This window comes from Lepus europaeus, chromosome 18 (genome assembly GCF_033115175.1).
Source record: "Lepus europaeus isolate LE1 chromosome 18, mLepTim1.pri, whole genome shotgun sequence".
NCBI lineage: Eukaryota > Metazoa > Chordata > Mammalia > Lagomorpha > Leporidae > Lepus > Lepus europaeus.
This window is the reverse complement of record NC_084844.1, coordinates 19,056,224-19,075,786: the sequence shown is the minus strand read 5'-3', so window position 1 is coordinate 19,075,786 and position 19,563 is coordinate 19,056,224. Positions and strand designations below refer to the sequence as shown.

At 57.2% G+C, this 19,563-nt stretch overlaps 1 protein-coding gene across 3 annotated transcripts; it reads left to right on the top strand.

Annotated features, from left to right (window-relative positions):
* Window positions 1-1,907: 1,907 nt before the first annotated feature.
* On the top strand, window positions 1,908-17,638 carry HROB (homologous recombination factor with OB-fold). 3 transcript variants are annotated; one of them, XM_062174879.1, is made up of 10 exons: window positions 1,908-2,089; window positions 2,822-2,872; window positions 7,195-7,338; window positions 8,417-8,500; window positions 9,806-9,946; window positions 10,445-10,553; window positions 10,742-10,827; window positions 11,187-11,312; window positions 13,230-13,350; window positions 15,425-17,638. In XM_062174879.1, exons 1-10 carry the CDS (start codon window positions 2,087-2,089, stop codon window positions 15,514-15,516), a joined length of 957 nt encoding a protein of 318 aa, XP_062030863.1. In that variant the 5' UTR covers window positions 1,908-2,086; the 3' UTR covers window positions 15,517-17,638. The 3 variants fall into 3 exon arrangements, with proteins under 3 accessions (XP_062030863.1, XP_062030861.1, XP_062030862.1); XM_062174877.1 differs by having other exon boundaries at window positions 6,163-7,338; XM_062174878.1 differs by lacking the exons at window positions 10,742-10,827; window positions 11,187-11,312; window positions 13,230-13,350; window positions 15,425-17,638 and adding an exon at window positions 10,639-10,722 and having other exon boundaries at window positions 6,163-7,338.
* Window positions 17,639-19,563: the final 1,925 nt, after the last annotated feature.

The window sequence follows — 19,563 nt, the reverse complement described above, 5'->3', positions numbered from 1 at the left end:
GGCCAGCCCTGGCCATTGTGGTCATCAGTGGATGGAAGGCTTCTCTCTCTGTCTCTCACTTTCTCCCTGTAATTATGACTTTCTTTCTTTTCTTTCTTTTTTTTTTTTTTTTTTTTTACTTTCAGACTTTAGCTTCCTTTACTGTGAGAATAAGTTTCAGTGGTTTTATGCCATCCCGGTTGTGGTAACTTGTGACAGCAGTCCTAGAAAACTAATACAATGTGTAATATCTTTACAGTGAAAAATGTCAAAATATTCCTGGGAGAGTCGGAAAAAGGACCTCACTTTCCAACACTGGCGCATGGGCTCTCGGCTGCTGGAGCCCTGAGTTGTGGGCACCCAGCCCCTCCACGTAGGTCCGCCATGTCCCTCTGATTTCAGTAGAGTTTCCTCTGCCGTTCTCTCCCTAACTCTTCCCTGAGACTACACTCTCTCCACTTTTTAAAATAATCTTCTCCTGGACTAGAGCAGTAAGCTCCCTCCCTACTCAGCCATCTTGGACTAAATCCCAATTCTGACTTTCAAATAAACAAAGAACCCAAGTCACGGGATGGCGTGGTGGGGCGGGTTAAGCCGCCACTGCCTGCAGTGTGGGATCCCATGTGGGTGCTGGTTGATTCCTAGATGCCCCACTTCCAGTCCAGCTCTCTGCCATGGCCTGGGAAAGCAGCAGAAGATGGCCCAAGTGCTTGAGCCCCTGCACCCACATGGGAGACCTGGCTGAAGCTCCTGGCTTTGGCTTGGCCAGGCCTGGCCATTGCGGCTATCTGGGGGAATGAACCAGCTGATGGAAGCTCACGTTCTCTCTCTCTTTCTCTCTCTGTCTCTCCGTTTCTCCCTGCAATTTTGCTTTCAAATAAATAAATAAATCTTAAACACATATACACACACCCCAGAAAACCCAAGTTCCTGGGGCCAGCGTTGTGGCACAGGGGCCGAGGCTAAGCTGCCCACCTCAGCACTGGCATCCCACACGGGAGCACCGGTTTAAGGTCTGGCTGCTGCACCTTCCATCCGGCTCTCTGCTGAGGCTCTTGGCGGGCAGGCAGTGGATGACAGCTCAAGTACTTGGGTCCCCGCTACCCCTGCGAGAGACCAGGGTGGTCCTGGCTTTGGTCTGGCCCAGACCATCTTGGGGAGTGAACCAGGAGATGGAAGAGCTCTCTGTCTCTGGTTCTCTCTCTCTGCGGCTCTGCCTTTCACATAGATAACTCAGTAAATAAATAAATAAAAACACCCAAGTCAGCTGCCTTCCTCCTGCTTGTTGAGTCTCCGAGACTCTGCAGCTCTAGCTGCTGCCCCAGAGACAAGCAGGAAGGGAAACTGAGGTCGAACCGAGGACCAGTACCACTACCACCGCCAGGTGTGGGACAAGCCAGAGAAGGTCCCCGCTGATGCAGGAGACACAAAGCAAACACGGAGACCATGACAAGTGTAAATTCCAAAAGGCACCGAGACAAAGACAGAATGTGGTGATGGGCGAGGGAGAAGGTAACAGGGAAGATTTGAGATCTAATAAAAACCCCAAACAAATGCAGCCAGACCAAGAACGTTTTTTCAAGATAAATGTGTCTTACAGGAGCGGAGAGATGGGCGACAAACCGATCGGTGGGTTTTGGTGTGAATGAAGTCACGCTCCAGCAGCCAGCTCCTGGTGTGCTCAACACAGAAGCGGGGGCCGTGGCTGGCCAGGGCATCGTGCGCCCCAACCTTGCTCTCCCACCTGGACGCGTGGGGAACTCGTCGGCTGGGCCTGAGGTGCCGCTGGGGGGCGACCGAGAGCACATCCAGTTCCCCTTTAAGGCCAGAGCGGAAGGCGGGAGGGCGAAGGCTTTTGCGTCGGCAGGACAGAAACAGGTCTCCCCTTTAAGAGGGCGGAGTCACTGGTGTGGCGGCGCCTTCGAATGCGGCCTGGGGCGTCGGCCGCCGGCTTCCTGGCGACCCTCGCTGAGCCCCCACTCGGGGCACGGGGGCGTCTCCCTCCCACTCCGTCCCTGGAGCACCGGCACCCGACCCGTCAGCTGGGACAAGCCTGAGGGCCTGACGACCCCCGGAGTGTGGCCCGCGGCGTCTACCCGCCGCCGCCATGGTAACGAGGGGTCTCTGGCTGCCCGCTCCCGGAGGCGCGGGGACAGCGTGGCGGTGCCGGGCCATCGCCCGCAGCAGCCGCCGGGCCCGGGCCCGGGAGGAGCTCGGTGCGGTCGGGAGCCCTGGGCTCCAGTCGGGGGTCTGCCCGGCCGCGCCCGAGCCCCGACCGCACACACCTGGGCCCGAGTTTGATTCCCCGCGCACCCAAACGTCACCGCCCCTTGACCCTCCCTGCCCTCTCCCCGGCCTTGACCCTCAGACAAGATCTTGGGGGAGGGATCTCGCACCCGGGCTCGGGCACCCAGGTGGAACCGGCTGAGGAGAGACCGTGGACTGGAGGGGCCGGGGTGTGACAGCCCCCAGCTTTTGGTTGGATTAGGCTGAAGGAGGCCGTTGGCTGGCTTTTTCGGAAACAGGGCCGGGGCGCAGGGCTTGGGTTGGGGGGGGGGGCTTCCTTCTGTGTTTGACAGAATCCTGCAGCCCCCGGGGCCGGCGCTGATCTGGGAGAAGTGCCCCTGCTCCTTGGCAGCTTCCCTTCCCCTCTTCCAGGCCTGGCATGGGTGGATCCAAATGTGTTCTTTTGCAAGACAGTATTTCAAGTCACTGAAGTCTTGTCCTAAATCGCGTTTCTTCCCCTCATCCCGTAGTCCTCCCCCAGCGCTCGCAGCGCACCTGCCGGCCTATACTTGCAAGCTGTGTTTCTCCAGCCTCAGTTGCTTTGTTTCCCTTTCAGGCTTGCAGCTTGCAGAAGCTGTTTGCCGTGGAAGAGGAGTTTGAAGATGAGGTAAGAAGGCGTTGGCGAGCAGAGGTGGCAGAGGTCTGACGTGAACACCCCTAAAACAGAAATTAAAAACAAACTAAAAAGATGTAAGCACCCAGGTCTGGAACACGGCGCAGCAGCCTGCCCCGGCTGCCTGGTGGTTGAGATGTGTGCGTTTGTGTCTGAGAGGCCAGGGGAGGCTGACAGAGGTGAACTGCCTACCTGCCCGCTGTAGACACACACAAAAATCCAGTGAGCTGAGCTGAGTTGCCCAATCGTCGCGTCTTCCAGTGACGAGGGCCCTTTCCTGGAGGCTGTGTCGGGTAGATGATCGGATGACCTTCGTGATGACAAACGAGGTGGAAAGACACATGAGTGACAGCAGGTTACTGCACGGCGGGAGGCCGGCAGTCGCCAGCTGGCCCTGTGGTCCAGGGCAGGTTACTTTATTCTTTGGCCTTCCGTTTTCTCTGACACAGTGAGACATGCTTTTCTCTTCCCTCTGCTCAGAAGATGAGGAGTGAGACTGGCACATTAGAATCACCCTTGGGGCCGGCACTGTGGCACAGCAAATAAAGCCGTCGCCTGCGGTGCCAGCATCCCATGTGGGCGCTGGTTTGAGTCCCGGCTGCTCCACTTCTGATCCAGCTCTCTGCTCTGGCCTGGGAAAGCAGAAGATGGCCCAAGTCCTTGGGCCCCTGAACCCACGTGGGAGATCTGGAAGAAACTCCTGGCTCCTGGCTTCAGATCGGCCCAGCTCTGGCCGTTGTAGCCATCTGGGGAGAGAACCATCGGATGGAAGACTTTCTCTTTCTCTCTCTCTGCTTCTGCCTCTCTGTAACTCTGCCTTTCAAATAAATGAATATTTTTTTTAAAAAAGAGAGAATTACCCTAGTCTAGGCCCCACCACTCGCCAATCAAATCAGAATTTCTGGCGAGGCCCCACACAGAGGTATTTTTATTCGGCCAGAGAACACTGACCAGCAGTCTCCACAGTACTCTTCCTATTTAGAACCAATGGGCTGGGTGGACGTGTGGCACAGTGGTTAGCACACTGCTTGGGCTACCCACATCCCACACTGGAGGGCCTGGGTCCAAGTCCCGGCTCCAATTCAGACCCAGCTTCCTGCGAGGGTGCACCCGGGAGGCAGCAGGTGGTGGCCCGAGTACGTGGGTCCCTGCCACCCTGGTGGGGACCTGCGTTGAGCTCCTGGCTCCTGCCTTCTGGCTGGCCCAGCCCTGGCTCTTGTGGGCATTTGGAGAGTAAACCAGCAGATGGGAGATTTCTTGGTCTGTCTCTGGGCCTTTCAGATAATAAGTGAGGAGAAAATACAGAACCAATGCACATAGCTTCATCCACGAGACTGGAAACTGCCACCTCAAATCCTTTTTGGCCAGAGGGAAGATTTAAGGGAGTGAAACCCACAGAGGTGAACTAGCCGGCCTGAGAATGGAGCCCCGACAGGCAGGATGAGGCCTTGGCCCTCTGATTCCAGCATAACACACATGGAAACTAGGAAGCTGCATTGGTAGACAACAGCTGTTCTGTTTTACCAATGACAAGCTATTCAGACGCTACTTTTTGTGTCCCAGTACTTTGCCTGAAATGGTCCATTTAGACTTTGTTCAGCTGGTGGTGAGTTCTGGCAGCCCCAAGCCCCACTCTTTCTTCCTTTTTTTTTTTTTTTTAAAGATTTATTTTTATTTATTTGAAAAGCAGAGTTACAGAGAGGCAGAGATAGAGAGAGAGAGAGAGGTCTTCCATCTGCTGGTTCACTCCCTAGATGGCCACAGCTGTCAGAGCTGTGCCAATCCAAAGCCAGGAGCTTCTTCCAGGTCTCCCACATGGGTGCAGCGGCCCAAGGACTTGGGCCATCTTCCACTGCTTTCCCAGGCTATAGCAGAGAGCTGGATCAGAAGAGGAGCAGCCGGGACTTGAACCAGCACCCATATGGGATGCTTGTACTGCAGGCTGTGGCTTTACCCACGATGCCACAGTGCCTGCCCCTTGATTTTTGTTTTCACTGATTGTTCAGAATTGCCAGCTATGTCAAGCAGATGTGTCCTTTTCTTTGTCTTTGCCTTTGGAGATTTGTGGTTACAGGCCGGGAAGGGACTGTTAAAGGCAGGACCGCTCGGCCAGTTATGGAACTAGAGTGAAGAACTCTGACAGCTCAAGTTTCTGTTCCTGGAAATACCAAAGTGGATGACGTCATGTCTGACAGTGCACTCTGGGGGAGGATGAATCCATCCATCACCAGGGCCATCAGGACAGTGTTGCTGCTTCGATTCTGATCATTCTTTGTATTAATCCCAAGGTGGTCCCGCCAAATGCGGGACTCCCTTGATAAACACAAAGCAGGAACACACCTTTCCCAGCCCAACAAGCCAGCACGGCAGCAGGGGCTGGGGGTGGATGGGAACCTTCCTGTCAGTTAAGTCAGCAGTTCTGACTTAAAAACTCCCTTGGGGCCGGTGCCACGGCTTAACAGGCTAATCCTCCGCCTTGCGGCGCTGGCACACTGGGTTCTAGTCCAGGTCGGGGTGCTGGATTCTATCCCGGTTGCCCCTCTTCCAGGCCAGCTCTCTGCTATGGCCCGGGAAGGCAGTGGAGGATGGCCCAAGTGCTTGGGCCCTGCACCCGCATGGGAGACCAGGAGAAGCACCTGGCTTCTGGCTTCGGATCAGCGAGATGCGCCGGCCGCAGCGGCCATTGGAGGGTGAACCAACGGCAAAAAGGAAGACCTTTCTCTTTCTCTCTCTCTCTCACTATCCACTCTGCCTGTCAAAAAAAAAAAAAACTCCCTTGGCACAGGCCTGCTGCTCTCGAAGGTGTCAGTCTCACCTTGCTTCTCAGCTGGAATCCATACTTAATTTAACTTGCCTGGAAAGCTATATTTAACTTCTGCCTATGTGCTGGCTCCAGGGCCTCTCCTGCATACTGTGTGTGTGTTGGGGGTGGGGAGAGGGCTAAGAAAGCTCGGCACGACTAGCTGGATAGGTGCCTACCGCGCGGGCCGGACCCCAGAGGGGACTTCCTTGAGCTGGGTGTGTGACCTTATATGTGATTGCTTTGGTTCCTTGGTGTCCCCTGTTCCCACAACCTCTTGTCCCAGAGACTGAAGGGTGAGAGGGAAGCTACTCAGGGACTTAGCCTTAGAATGGTTCTGATGGACGCAGCATGGCCACCACCACCGCCTTCGCGCTGTGCCGTCTGGCTCGCCTGTCTACACACGCACACACCCACCTCGCGGCTGGACCGTCAGAGCCGAGCCTCCTGCTTTCCAAGACCCACTGTCTCTGCTTGTTTGTAGGATTTCCTGTCGGCGGTGGAGGATGTGGAGAGCCAGTTCGCTGGCTCACTGCCTGTGACTGCGGGTCACCTGAGACCTGTCTCTCCCAGGCCACAGGAGGCTGCGCAGCCCCAGTCCTCCAGGCTGCTGCCACGGCACCCTGCTGCGCCGTCAGAGGCCTCGGGCCTGCCGGCCCTGGGACTCCGGCTTGCTGCTTCCAGTACGCTCAGAGCTGCCAGAGGGCCAGCTTCTGCGGGGACAGCGCTGCTAAGGCCCGCCTCGACTTCCAGCAGCTTGACTGGTGATCCGAGAGGAGTGACGCGGCCAGAAACGCTCCCGGAGCCAGCGAGACCCCAGGCCTCAGCCCCACGTCCCCTGTGCGCCTTCAAGAGCCCGCAGCAGGGCCTGGCTGGCTTCGAGGGGTGTGAACATGATGATGACTTCGATAAGGTCCTGGCAAGCATGGAGCTGGAGGGCCCTGGCACGGAGCTGGAACGTGGAGAGAGCCATGAGGCCGCACAAACCCTGCCTGCCCAGCCGTGGGAGGACTCAGTATTGGCTAAAAAGGCCCGGGTGGCTGATGTGAGTGGCTCTGGCCAGAAGGGGCCGGTGCCGGACACCTGTGCAGCAGGTGTCCTGTCGGCCCAGGATGAGCCTCTGGGCCCTGTTGTCCACTGCAGGACTCCACGGCCCTGCCTGCGGCCTGGAGCCTCCGGAAGCCTTCCTGTCCCTCCTGCCTTAGCGGTTCCCACTCGGCAACGCCCCCGGGAAGTCTGCCCCGGAGTATCCCGGCTTCCCCCGGCTGCTGGCGGAGCTGTGCAGGGCAGCCCTCGAGAGGGTCTCCACTGCCAGTCAGTTCAGTCCCCAGGGGCCTGGGCAGGTGGCAGGCCTCGTTTTCCTGGACCCCGAACTCCCAGCTCCAGCTGTTCTGCTCGCTCAACGACTGGCCCTAGGATACTTCCTCAAAGCCCCTTGCGGCCGCGAGCTCCAGGGTGTTCTGTTGAGTCTCCTGTGGGCATCCCAAGAGCTCCCCATCCCTCCCTGGTTCCCCAGGCAGCTCTGCAGACGCCTGTGGTCACCAACCACCTGGTGCAGCTGGTCACCGCTGCCAGCCGGACACCCCAGCTGCCGGGCCATCGCACCCCTGGAGCCAAAACACGCCGCTTCCCTGGCCCAGCGGGGCTCCTGCCTCATCAGGTGAGTGACCCACTTCTCCAGGATGTCAGGGTGAGGGGGAGAAGCAGAGGACCAGGCCTGTGCAGACTAGGGTGTCCCAGAGGACAGGCGGGAAGGAAGCAAGAGAAGGGCCTGTTGGCCAAGCTGCAGAAGTCACGGGGGTGGGGGGGTGTACTAAGGCTGAGGCCCTGCTCGTGTTGCCGCCTTGGTGAGCACCTGCTCCTGGCCAGCACGAGGGCAGGACGGTTCTTTCCCTCTTACCCGATTTACTGAGGACTTGTCTGTGTCGGGTGATTTGCTTGGCGTTGAGAGTACAAGAGTGAAAGGGGAATGTCCTCAGGACCTTACCGTGCAGCAGAGGGAACGTGGACGAGGCATCGGGCAGAGCGCCCGTGTGGTTCGGGTCACTCCCCGGGCCCTGGGGAGACACTGGCTCTGCCCTGGGCTTGCTCTGAGGATGAGCCCACAGTGGACAAGGCACAGAGACTTCAGAGCAAAAGGTTCTCGGAGAGCCCCCGCGCAGTTCACTGTGGCTGCTCCGTGGGGGCGGGTGGAGGGAGGTTGGGGCTGGGAAGGAGAGTGGATTTCTGCAGTGGTGGAGGGGCAGGACCCAGCAAACTCTTCCTGGATCGGATCCTGGGTGATGGGCTCTGAAGATCTGGCTGGCGTGCTAGGTATAGCCCCTTGCTCTCACTTTCGGGGTGTTTGAAACAGTTTCTGCCTGCTACTCTTGCGTCTGCCTGGTGCTTTGAGAGAAGCCCAGGGAGGCCTTCTCCGTTCTTGCTGGGCTGATCTCCGTGCGGGGAAGGCTGGGTCCCTGAGAAGGGACTTAGAGCTGCCCTCTGCTCATCCCAGGCCTGGCCATTGAGGTCGCCGCCTACCTCAGGCAGCCCTGGGTTTTGGCTCCCTCTCACTCCCAAAATGATCCCCAAAGCATCTTTTTTGAGCTGCCACCAGGGCTCCTGAGACTTCGTTAGGGGAGATGTAATAAGTGTTAATTGTCCCTGATAGTTTCCTGAACTCATTACGTAAGGCAGACAAGAAGCTGTGCTTGTAAATAACAGCTGCTGAGCTGTTCTCGCCTTCTCCTCTCCCTTAGCACAGTGGGAGGAACCTGGAGGAGATCATGGTTTCCACGCCCCAGACTCCAGCTCACGGCGCACTGGCTAAGTTCCGGACAGAGGTAACTACTTCCGTGCAAAGGTTAACTCCCTGGGTGTCGCGCCGGCACATCGGGTTCTAGTCCCAGTCGGGGCACCGGATCCTGTCCTGGTTGCCCCTCTTCCAGGCCAGCTCTCTGCTGTGGCCAGGGAGTGCAGTGGAGGATGGCCCGAGTGCTTGGGCCCTGCACCCCATGGGAGACCAGGAGAAGCACCTGGCTCCTGGCTTCGGATCAGCGTGGTGCGCCAGCCGTGGCGGCCATTGGAGGGTGAACCAACGGAAAAAGGAAGACCTTTCTCTCTGTCTCTCTCTCTCTCACTGTCCACTCTGCCTGTCAAAAAAAAAAAACCAAAAAAACAAAAACCAACTCCCTGGGTGTCGGCGGAGAGTGCAGGGTGTCCCTGCGGCTTCAGGGTTCGGGGGTCAGAGTTGGTACAGCCAGGCCTGTTCCTGGTGTCACACTGTGGAGGGCGTGTGCGGAGGCAGCAGTTTCACTGGCATACGGGGAGGCCTATCCCGATGACAGGCAGACATTAACTGAAGTCATGGGTCCAGCCTTCTCTCCCATCTCAAAAAATACAGGCCCAGCTAGGGCCAGCTGCCCAGGGCGAGGCTCGCGTAATGAGTATCGTGAGACTGTGTCTTGGGAGCTCCTCCTCTCAGGTGTCTGGGAACCGAGCCTGGAAGGAGCCGCCCTCACCTGCATCCGTGGGTTCCCCTCTGGTGGGTGATGCCAGCCTCCCTCCTCCCCAGGGTTCTGGTGGACCTGCTCTGCCCTCAGACCTGCTTGTATATTTAATTCTCTTGAATATTTTTTTTCCATTGACTGCAGCTCCCAAGACCTACCAGGTCATTTCAGATCCAAAGTAGTCAATACTGATTGGATTCAAAGCATTTATTTTAATAAGAAGGTTGATGGTTAAAGCCAGAGGCTTTCCAGGTAAAATAGGACTGGACTGGATTGGAGATGAAACGGGTTAGACGCTGCGGAAGCCTGCATATGAGGGTGAGGGCTCCTTGCCCGAGACTTGATCGTCCATTACAAGAGACAAGCGTGGCTGCCCTGGGGCTTCAGTGTAGTTGTAAGGGCAGGACCTGATTACAAAAGGAAAGAGCACGCTCTCCATAGCTGCTTAGTGAAAGAGGTGATGTGCGGCCAGGTTTCCTAGGCCATCTGCTGACCTTGGAAGTAATGAGAGGAGACACTATGGCTGCCGTGCTGCCATTTTCCTCAGGGACCCACCCTTCTCCCACCCAGCCATCCTGTCTCCATCAAGGGTCTGTAGCGAGGCGGACCCATTAACGCAGGTCTGCTCTGTGCTACCAGATTGTCGCTAGTTCCCAGGCCTCAGTAGAGGAGGATTTTGGGCGAGGGCCTTGGCTGACCATGAAATCTGCTCTGGGCCTGGATGAGAGAGACCCCACCTGCTTCCTCTGCTCCTACAGCATTGTCATGGTGCTGCGCAAGGTACGGGTCCAGCCTCCTGCCCTGCTCTGCCTTCCCTGGGTCCACTCGCCCCCTTCCACCCCAGGCCTGTCGTAGTGGCAGCGTGACGCCCTCAGGTGGCGGCTTCCACTCACCTGTCTTTTCTCTGTCGTCCCCAGCGTGGGCCCGGAGGGTGGTACCGATATGCCTCTGCACACCCCTTGGGGGGTATGGATATACCTCTGCACTTCCAGGCCCTTGGTGGGGGACTGGGCGGTTAGGCACGCTGCTACCCTCCAAGCCCCACAGTGGTCACGGCTACATGCCAATATATCCCTCCACCACAGAGCGCCACACACACACAGCCACTCGGATGAAAGGAGGCAGGGGAGAGAACCGACGGGCCTGCTGGGAGGAGGCGGGCACACACAGAGGAAGCTCCTCACCATGCCTGTGCTGTGCCCCCTTCCTCCCGTGGTGCCCTGGGAAGTTGCAGGTGGGCCGTGGCGGCCGAGGCTGCTAAACCTCTCCTGTGAACAGGCAGCCCTGAAGCAGCTCCCCAGGAACAAGGTGCCCAACATGGCGGTGATGATCAAGTCCCTGACTCGGAGCGCGATGGACGCCAGTGTGGTCTTCAAGGACCCCACAGGTAAAGAGTTAGGGCCCGGGAGTGTGGGGCGAGTGGTCTCTGTTGAGGTCAGGGGCTGAGGAAAAACCACTCTCTCCATTTGCAGATGGGGAAATGGAGGCAGTGAGCAGCCCCCTTCCCAGCCAGGGCCCAAACCAGTTGCTGCCCTGCCCTTGACCCTCGGCTGATGCGCCATGTGGTATTTTCAGGAGAGATGCAGGGGACGGTGCACAGGGTGCTGCTGGAGACACGCCAGAGTGAGCTGAAGCCTGGCTCGGTGCTGCTGCTACGGCAGGTACGGGGGCTCTCGTGGGGGTCTGCTCTCCACCACCTCCCTAGAGAGAGCCCCCAGCGTCTGTCTCCTTGCCTGGCTGGCTGCTCCCCTCCCAACACCCAGGCTGAGCTGCTGCCAGGCCTTGCGTGACGGCCAAGGCCTTGAGTTGATGCCCATTCCTGGGGGCGGAGGGTGGATGGGAATGGGGGGGGTGCTGAGGGGAAGTGTGCTGAGTGGTTCTGCCCTGGCACCAAGGCTGAGGCAGGAGCGATTTGTGTGGCTCCGGTGCAAGGGACACCCAGGGAGAGGAGGTGAAAGGCAGCCATGCAGCAGCACCAGGGCCCCGTCACGGCATTGACCCTCCCCTTCCTTGGCTCCAGATCGGAGTGTTTTCTCCTTCGCTCCGAAATCACTACCTCAACGTGACACCCAACAACCTGGTCCATATCTACAGCGCAGACCCTGGGGATGGAAGCCTGTTCACACCCTCTCGGCCCTTCCCCGAGGTAAGAGGAGCAGGAGGGAAGCGGGCCGGTGGAGCGCTCTTCCTCCCGCTGGCTGGGCTCCATGCGTCCTCTCCTCCACGCTGGGGAGAAGGGGGCAGCTGCCTCAGGCAACCAGAACCATCTCCTCCTGTGCCGGGGCAGCCGCCTGCCAGACGGCTCCGTAACAGTACCTGCGGGAGCAGCTGGCTCCGCGGTGATCCCTGAGTGTCTGGTGGCAGGCTTGAACATCTGCGAGGATAGGAGTCACCTGAGAACTAAGGGTTTACAGGGGTGGGGACAGTAATTGACGAGGGTCAGATCTGTTCCAGGTGACAGGCAGGAAATGGGCTGTCAGGTGAGCCAGCGCTGGCTCCATGTCCTCCCTCCTGGCCTCGGCTAGGCTGGGGGAACCACACAGACACTGAAGATGCCCCTTTAGGAACCAGGGTCAGCGTGCAGAGCCCAGACTTCACTTGGCCATGCACTCCCCCCTCCCCCAGCCGCTGGGATCCTGGCCTGGGGGTTAGGAGACCTAAGTCTTTTTGTTTGTTTTTTAAGATTTATTTATTTGAAAGGCAGAGTTACAGAGAGAGAAAGGGGGAGACAAAGAGAGAGATTTTTCTGTCTGCTAATTCACTCCTCAAATGGTCACAATGGCCAGGGCTGGACCAGGCCAAAGCCAGGAGCCAGGAGCTCCATCTGTGGATGACAGGGGCCCAAGTACTTGGGCCATCTTCTGCAGCTTTCCCAGGTGGGTTAGTAGGGAGCTGAATTGGAAGTGGAGCAGCGGGGACTTGAACTGGTACCCATAGGGGATGCCAGCTTAACCCACTCTGCCACAACGCCAGCCCCAGAGACCTAAGTCTTGTCCCGGCTTTGCTGATCATTTGCACTATGACCTTGGGCAAGTCCTGTTCTCTCCCCTACTGTTGCTCTATCTATAGAATGAATATTAGATGTGACCTCTAGTCAGCTTTGGCCTTGAGCTCGAACTTCACTGTAACCCTTCTGCATTCTCTGAGAAGCACCCCACTTCCAAAATATAATCTTTATGGCCGGCGCCGCGGCTCACTAGGCTAATCCTCCGCCTTGCGGCGCCGGCACACCGGGTTCTAGTCCCGGTCGGGGCACCGATCCTGTCCCGGTTGCCCCTCTTCCAGGCCAGCTCTCTGCTGTGGCCAGGGAGTGCAGTGGAGGATGGCCCAAGTGCTTGGGCCCTGCACCCCATGGGAGACCAGGAGAAGCACCTGGCTCCTGCCATCGGATCAGCGCGGTGCGCCGGCCGCAGCGCGCTACCGCGGTGGCCATTGGAGGGTGAACCAACGGCAAAAGGAAGACCTTTCTCTCTGTCTCTCTCTCACTGTCCACTCTGCCTGTCAAAAATAAAAAATAAATAAATAAATAAAATATAATCTTTATTTTTGAACTTCAAATCATCCCTACTCATTAAAATAAATTGAAATGGCATAGAACAAGCAAAAATTGTGATGCCCTTTTCCCATTCCCGCTCCCTAGGGCGAACGGTTGTTAGCAGCCGAGCTGCCAGTTTCGCCGTCTGTCCATGCACTCACGTTGGCTAGCTTGGGATTAACAGCTCATTTCTGATCCGGACTAGCTCCTCCATTATTGCCGAATGGCCTCTTTCCTCCCTGATCCAGTTAGATGAGAGCCCCTAGGACACGAGACACCTATGGAATTGGGAAAGGACATCAGCCGTGAAACATTGGCTTTGGCTTGGTTTTGTCCTTTTATTATCTGCTGTTTTGGGTGTTGGACGTTTCAGGCCCCCCTCCCCTCTCCAGCATGGGCCTGGGTCACTCCTCTGCCATGTCTCTTTCCTGAGCCAGCACCCATTTGTTTGAGGTGTCTGGGTGCAGGTGGTACCATGGGAAGGGGTCTCAGGGCACAGGCATTGGTAACCAGTTCCTCCGTCCCCAGGATCCAGGATGCTTCCATAGCAGTCCCCAGCATGACGCGGCCGCAAAGCCTGGGGAAGGCCGCAGAGCAGCCCAGGCCCCCGAGGCAGGGCCGTCCGCTGTGGAGGATCCCCCAGAAGCAGGTAAGACCATCAGTCTGTCCGGCCACCAGTGGGCTCTCCTGCCTGCTTTTCAGGAGCCTGACCAGACTCTTCCTGCTACATGCTGTTTCTCTTCCCGTGAGTCTTTGCTAAACAGGTCCAGTGTCCTGTTGAGCAGGGCTGCAGGCCACAAAATAGTTCCCAGTGTGATAGGGGCCACGTAAAGCACTTAAAGTGTGATCTCCAGGTCACGTGCTGTTCGCCAGAGGAGGAAACACCACTCTCTGGCCGGCTGATGGCCTCTGTCTTTGTACGGCACCTCTGAGGGCTGATGGCCTGGCCACTGAGGCTGATTTTCCCATCTTAAACTTTTTTAAAAATTTTATTTTACCTAAGTTACACAAGTTTAATGTATTTCATATAAACACAGTTAGGAATATGGTGATGTCCCCCCCCCCCATTTTAATCTTTTAACACATTTTCCCTTGATATTTGTTTCTGTTGTACATTCTTTTTTAGGTTTACTTTTTTTGAAGGGTAGATAACAAATGGCTACAATAGCTGGAGCTGGGCTATGTGAAAGCCGAGAGCCAGGAGCTCTATCTGAGTCTCCCACATGGATGGCAGGAACCCGAGCCCTTGAGCCATCATCTGGTGCCTCCCAGGTGAATTAGCAGGGAGCTCGGTTGGAAGCAGACCAGCAGGGACTCAGAGCAGCACTCTGACATGGCAAGCAGTGGCTTAACCTGCTGTGCCACACACCTGTCCCCCTCCAAGGGTATCGAGGACTCAGGCATCCACGTGGCTGGGCGAGGCACCAGGATACACACCTGAGACCCAAGTCCAGCTCCTGTGGGTAGGCCAGCTGGCTCCTCGGGACGCAGCGTCCCTCAAGTGACGCTAACGTAGTCGAGGGGCTGGTCAGCAGCTTTTTGGTTTCCGGGAATTCCATCCTGTCTGGCCAAAGGCTCATGAGATGATAGACAGGTGTCCCACACTGACCTAATTCACAGCATAGCAATGGAAACGCCGGGGTGCTGCCCTGTCGCTTCCAGAGCGGCCAGATCCCATCGGAGCGGGCAGAGCGGGCTCCAGGACTGGGGCTGGTGTCGCATTGCCAGTCTAGGGACAGACTGCCCAGCAGGCAGCTGCTGGAGGTGACTGGTCAGGGATAGAGACACAAATACTAATTCTAGCCAATTCCCATTTTCCAAAACCCGCACTCACTGCTCGCGCGCATGCATGTCACGTGGTGTTTCTCTGAGCAGTCGCAGTGGAGCTGGCACCAGCCAGCTTTGTGTTGGAGGTGAATGTCGGCTCTGCCTCCCTGCATTGGTCACCTCCTTGCTCCCTGAACCAACTTCCTCCTCCCTCCAGCAGCAGCGCCCTCGTGTGCTTCGCTGGCCTCGGCGCTAGGCCCTTGGTTGCAGGGCACAGGTGGTCTGACCTGTGCCCAGTACGTGGGACTTTTCTCCTCGGCGGCAGTGGCTCTGGCATCTGAAGGAGCCTGGGGGTGCTCACCCTGGGCGAGTTGTGTGACTCTCAACCCTGCTCCCAGGTAGAGGGGGGTTTCCAACAGGGCTGCCATGAGTGCGCTCAGAAGGGTTCCCAGGCACAGAGCTAGCGGCCTGTGGGGATAGCGGCTCCTGCCCACAGAGGAGCAGCAGGGACGGTGGAGCCCCGGTGCCTGGATGTCAGCATCGCGCCGGAGGACCGCAGTCAGGGCACTTACTGCATTCCCCCCGCCCACGCAGGCTCTCCGGGGAGGGGTGATGGCCTCACTTCTCTGATGAGAGCCAGCAGAACGCGCTGTGCGGCTCTGACAGCTGCTGGCTTCTCCTGGCCATCTCTGTCCCAGGAGAGGATCGTACCACGGCTCAGGAGCCTTCTGGCTCGGCGTTAGGCCTCTGGGCGGAAGAAGGACCACTGAGGCTCGGTGGGATCCTCTTTCTCACCAGAATGGCCCAGAGATTACGCCCCTGCCCTTGTCGTCCATGAGGACCGGGGTGGAGGGCGGTGGGAGTCAGGCCAGGCCCAGGCCCTCCTGGAAAGCAGGAGCTTTGGGCCTGCGTCACGCAGAACCCTCACGTTGTCACTAACGCTGCTCTGTCTGCAGATGACCTGGATGGACTGCTGAGTGAGCTCCCTGAGGACTTCTTCGGTGGGACTGGCGGCTGGGACTGCCCCCAAGCGGGACACCCTCCCTGAGCAGGCGCCCTCGGCTCCGGGGCCCAGCTCTGGGTGTCGATCAAACCCCAGGGCGAGAGGAAGGCCAGCGCGTTGGAGGCCTCAGACCCGGGGCTCCCGTGGTGCTCCCGCGCTGGGCACCTCCCCGAGAGCTCCCTTGTCGCGGATCCTGCGCTGCCTTTGCTCTGGGGCTTCCTTCGGCACTGGAATACCGGAACTCAGCCTAGGACCCTCAGCCTCCTGTCCTCCAAGACCTGTGCACTGTGGCTTCTCCTTCCGCCAACAAGAAAAGCATGTCACCGTCATGTCACCCTGAGGTCCTGTCCCTTTACTCCCGAGTCCCTGATGGCTGAGGAGCCGAGAGGAGCCAAGCACAGCAGTGGCGACCTGAGACCTGTAGCTGCTCAGCTCACCTGTGCCCAGGGTTCCCAGGTGCTCGGGCAGGGGAGTGGGCTGTTAGACCTTGTTCTGAAATAAAGCAGTCCCGGCTTCTGTCCCCTCCTCTCCTTTCCACCCCTCACTGCTCCTTGCCCTGTGCCCCACTGCGGGTGCTCGGCCGGAGCGGGGTCGGGCAGATGCGTAGGCCAGGGCACAGCCAAGCCGCTCTGGCTCTCTTTCTAGTTTCTATGCTGTTCTCGCACAGGTTCAGATGCACAGGATTGCAGAACTAGAGTTCCCGTAGACTCCACGTCCTGTTTCCCGTATCGACAGCCTCTGTGAGTGTAGTACATCTGTCATAGCTAGTGAAGCGTACTGACAGGTGATCTGCTGAGCGCCACACTCCGTGCGCATTTACTCGGTGTTGCCCTCATGGCCTTCTGTTTTGGAATTCCACCATTTCCACCCGGGATCCCGGGTGTCTCCTCTGAGTTCCTCTTGGCTTTGGCAGTTTCACTTCCCACACATGCCTTGGGCCCCTGCACTCATGTGGGAGACCCCGAAGAAGCTCCTGGCTCCTGGCTTCAGATCAGCCCAGCTCCAGCCATTGTGGCCATTTGGAGAGTGAACCAGGATAGAAGTCCTCCCTCTGTCTCTGCCTTTGTAACTCCGCCTTTCAAATAAATAAATAAATCTTCAAAAAAAAAAAAAAAGACATCTTGACTCTCCAACTGTACTTTAATTGTACAAGCAATTAAAAAAAACTTTTTATTTGGAAGGCAGAACTATAGAGAGGGGGAGAGAGAGAGGTCTTCCATCTGTTGGTTCACTCCACAAATGGCCACAACAGCTGGGGCTGGGCCAGGCGGAAGCCAGGAGCCAGGAGCTCCATTTGCATCTTCACGTGGGTGGCAGAGGCCCAAGCACTCGGGCTTCTTCCACTGCTTTCCCAGGTGCATCAGCAGGGAGCGGGATCGGAAGCAGAGCACCCAGGACTTGAACTGGGGTTGCAAGCGTGACTGAGCCAGCTGTAGCGTCTCACACCAGCTCCTGTGATGACCTGGACAGTTCCGGGCGATGCTGGCCGGGCGAGTGGCAGGACACCCCTCCATGAGAATGTCTGGTTAGAACTGTTGAAGGGCTTTCTGGTTGTTTAAACTGGGATCATGGGTTTGGAGGGAGACTAGAGGTCGGGGGCCTGCCATTTGCGTCCCCACATACTTCACAAGGGTTCACGCTGACGCTGGTCACCTGGCTGGAAGAGGGTCTCCATGTAAGCTGGCTCTTTTCCCTTCTCCCTTTCTCTTCTCTTTGGAAGGCAGTCACTAGGTGAGGCCGTGCCGAAGGAGCAGGGGTTGTCTCCCGCTCCTGGGGCAGAGCGGCCGCAGGGACTCTTGGAGGTACATCTGCTCCCCGTCGCCCGTTCTCCACTTGTGTCAGAATGGCCTCGGGGGATAGTGACACTCTGGGTGGCCACCCAGTCGTGCTCAGTGATCTCGCTGCCACACAGCTCTGTGGCTGCCGCCTCTGTTCCACCTGTCAGACCAGAGCTGGACGGGGCATGGCTGGGCTAAAGGCCTAATGTACCAAGTTGCCAGCCTTGCTTTCCTGTCTAAGATGAAGGGCAGGAAGGCAAACTCCCAGCTCCCACCAACGGGTGACAAGGTGGGTTAAGGAGCCCAGTGTGGCTGGCAGGGGACTTGGTGGGCACGGCTTGGCACTGCTCTGGGGGAGGCACTAATCTCCCTGAAGTGAGGCTGAGCCCACGGACTTTAGTCTTTTTTTCCTTTTTTTTTTATAGAAAGCTTTTATTTAATAAATATAAATTTCATAAGTACAACTTTTGGGTTATAGCGGTTCTTCCCCCTATACTGGCCTCCCACCCCCAAACCATCCTATCTCCTACTTCCTCTCCCATCCCATTCTTCATTAAGATTCATTTTTTTAAAGATTTATTTATTTATTTGGAAGTTAGAGTTACACAGAGAGAGGAGAGGCAGAGAGAGAGAGAGGTCTTCCATCCGATGGTTCACTCCCCAAATGGCTGCAGTGGCCGGAGCTGCGCCAATCCGAAGCCAGGAGCCAGGAGCTTCTTCCGGGTCTCCCATGCGGGTGCAGGGGCCCAAGGACTTGGGCCATCTTCTACTGCTTTCCCACGCCATAGCAGAGAGCTGGATTGGAAGAGGAGCAGCCAGGACTAGAACTGGCGCCCATATGGGATGCTGGTGCTTCAGGCCAGGGCGTTAACCCACTGTGCCACAACGCCGGCCCCAAGATTCATTTTTAATTATCTTTATATACAGAAAATCAACTCAGTAATACTAAGTAAAGATTTTAACAGTTTGCACCCACACAGACACACAAAGTATAAAGTACTGTTCGAAGACTAGTTTTACCATTAATTCTCATAGTACAACACATTAAGGACAAAGGTCTTACATGGGGAGCAAGTGCACAGTGACTCGCGTTGTTGATTTAACAATTCACACTCATTTATGACATCAGTGATCACCGAGGCTCTTGTCATGAGCAGCCAAGGCTATGGAAGCATCTTGAGTCCACAAACTCCGACCTTCTTTAGACAAGGCCATGAGCAAAGTGGGAATTCTCTCCTCCTTCAGAGAAATGACCTCCTGCTTTGATGGCTGGACCATAGTCTTGGCTGCAGCAGGCAAGTGCTCTGAGAACTCTGTGTCCTGCTGGCCGCTGATGGTAAAGCCTTTTCCCAAAGGCTTTTGTGCTCCTCGGCCAAGGAGAGCAGAGGCCAATTCCCAGTGCCCTTGCCCCTTCGCTCTCATTTGCTCTCTCTCTTTATTTTTTTTAAAATTTATTTACTTGAGAGGCAGAGTTACAGATAGAGGGAGAGCAGAAAGAGTCTTCCACTCACTGGTTCACTCCTCAAATGGCTGCAGCGGCTGGACCTGGGCCAATCCGAAGCCAGGAGCCAGGAGCTTCCAGGTCTCCCACGTGGGTACAGGGGCCCAAGCACTCGGGCCATCTGCTGCTGCTTTCCCAGGCCACAGCAGGGAGCTGGATCAGAAGCAGGGCAGCCAGGACTCGAACCGGCACCCATATGGGATGCCGGCACTGCAGGCGGAGGATTAACTTACTACACCACGTGCTGGCATCTGCCATTTGCTCTTCTTACCTGAGCATACCACACACTTCCCCGCTGCTGCTCACTCCTCAACTCTGCCTCCATAGCTCAGATCTGGGTCAGAGCCCATCTACACCTGCTCTCCCTGCGCCTGAGCCACCTCAGGCCCAGCCTGCTGTTCCCATGGGACATGCCGGAGCCCTGCTCCCCGCCGCTCACAGCCCCAACCCGTCCTAGCTGTTCCAGGTCCCGGTTTCTTGTGGCCATCTGATTGCCCGGCACCTTCCCCTTAACCCTTGTGAGCTCCCAGTGTGCGCGTGGGCAGGTTGGATGGAGAGGCCGCCTTTAGGGGCAGGAGACTGAACTGGTGTGTGTGGGATGTTGTAGTCAGCACCTTCAGGCCTCTGGCAGGGAGGCTGGGCCGTGACGACTACTGTGTGCCTCGGGGAGGAAGGGGGCCCCCACCGCCCTCGCTAGACTCCCAGCCCTGGGAACCCAGCAGTGGGTGCTCAGCCAGGCCGTTGGCGGGCGGTGAAAACACCAGCAGGGTTAATCACAGCTGTGTTTATAGAGGCACCTTTCTCTGAGGATCT

Excerpts from the sequence above, each read along its gene's own strand:
- HROB (XM_062174877.1), top strand. Across the intron at positions 2,873-6,162 it reads AAGAGGAGTTTGAAGATGAG|GATTTCCTGTCGGCGGTGGA; the intron begins GTAAGAAGGCGT and ends GCTTGTTTGTAG. Across the intron at positions 10,828-11,186 it reads CGGTGCTGCTGCTACGGCAG|ATCGGAGTGTTTTCTCCTTC; the intron begins GTACGGGGGCTC and ends CCTTGGCTCCAG.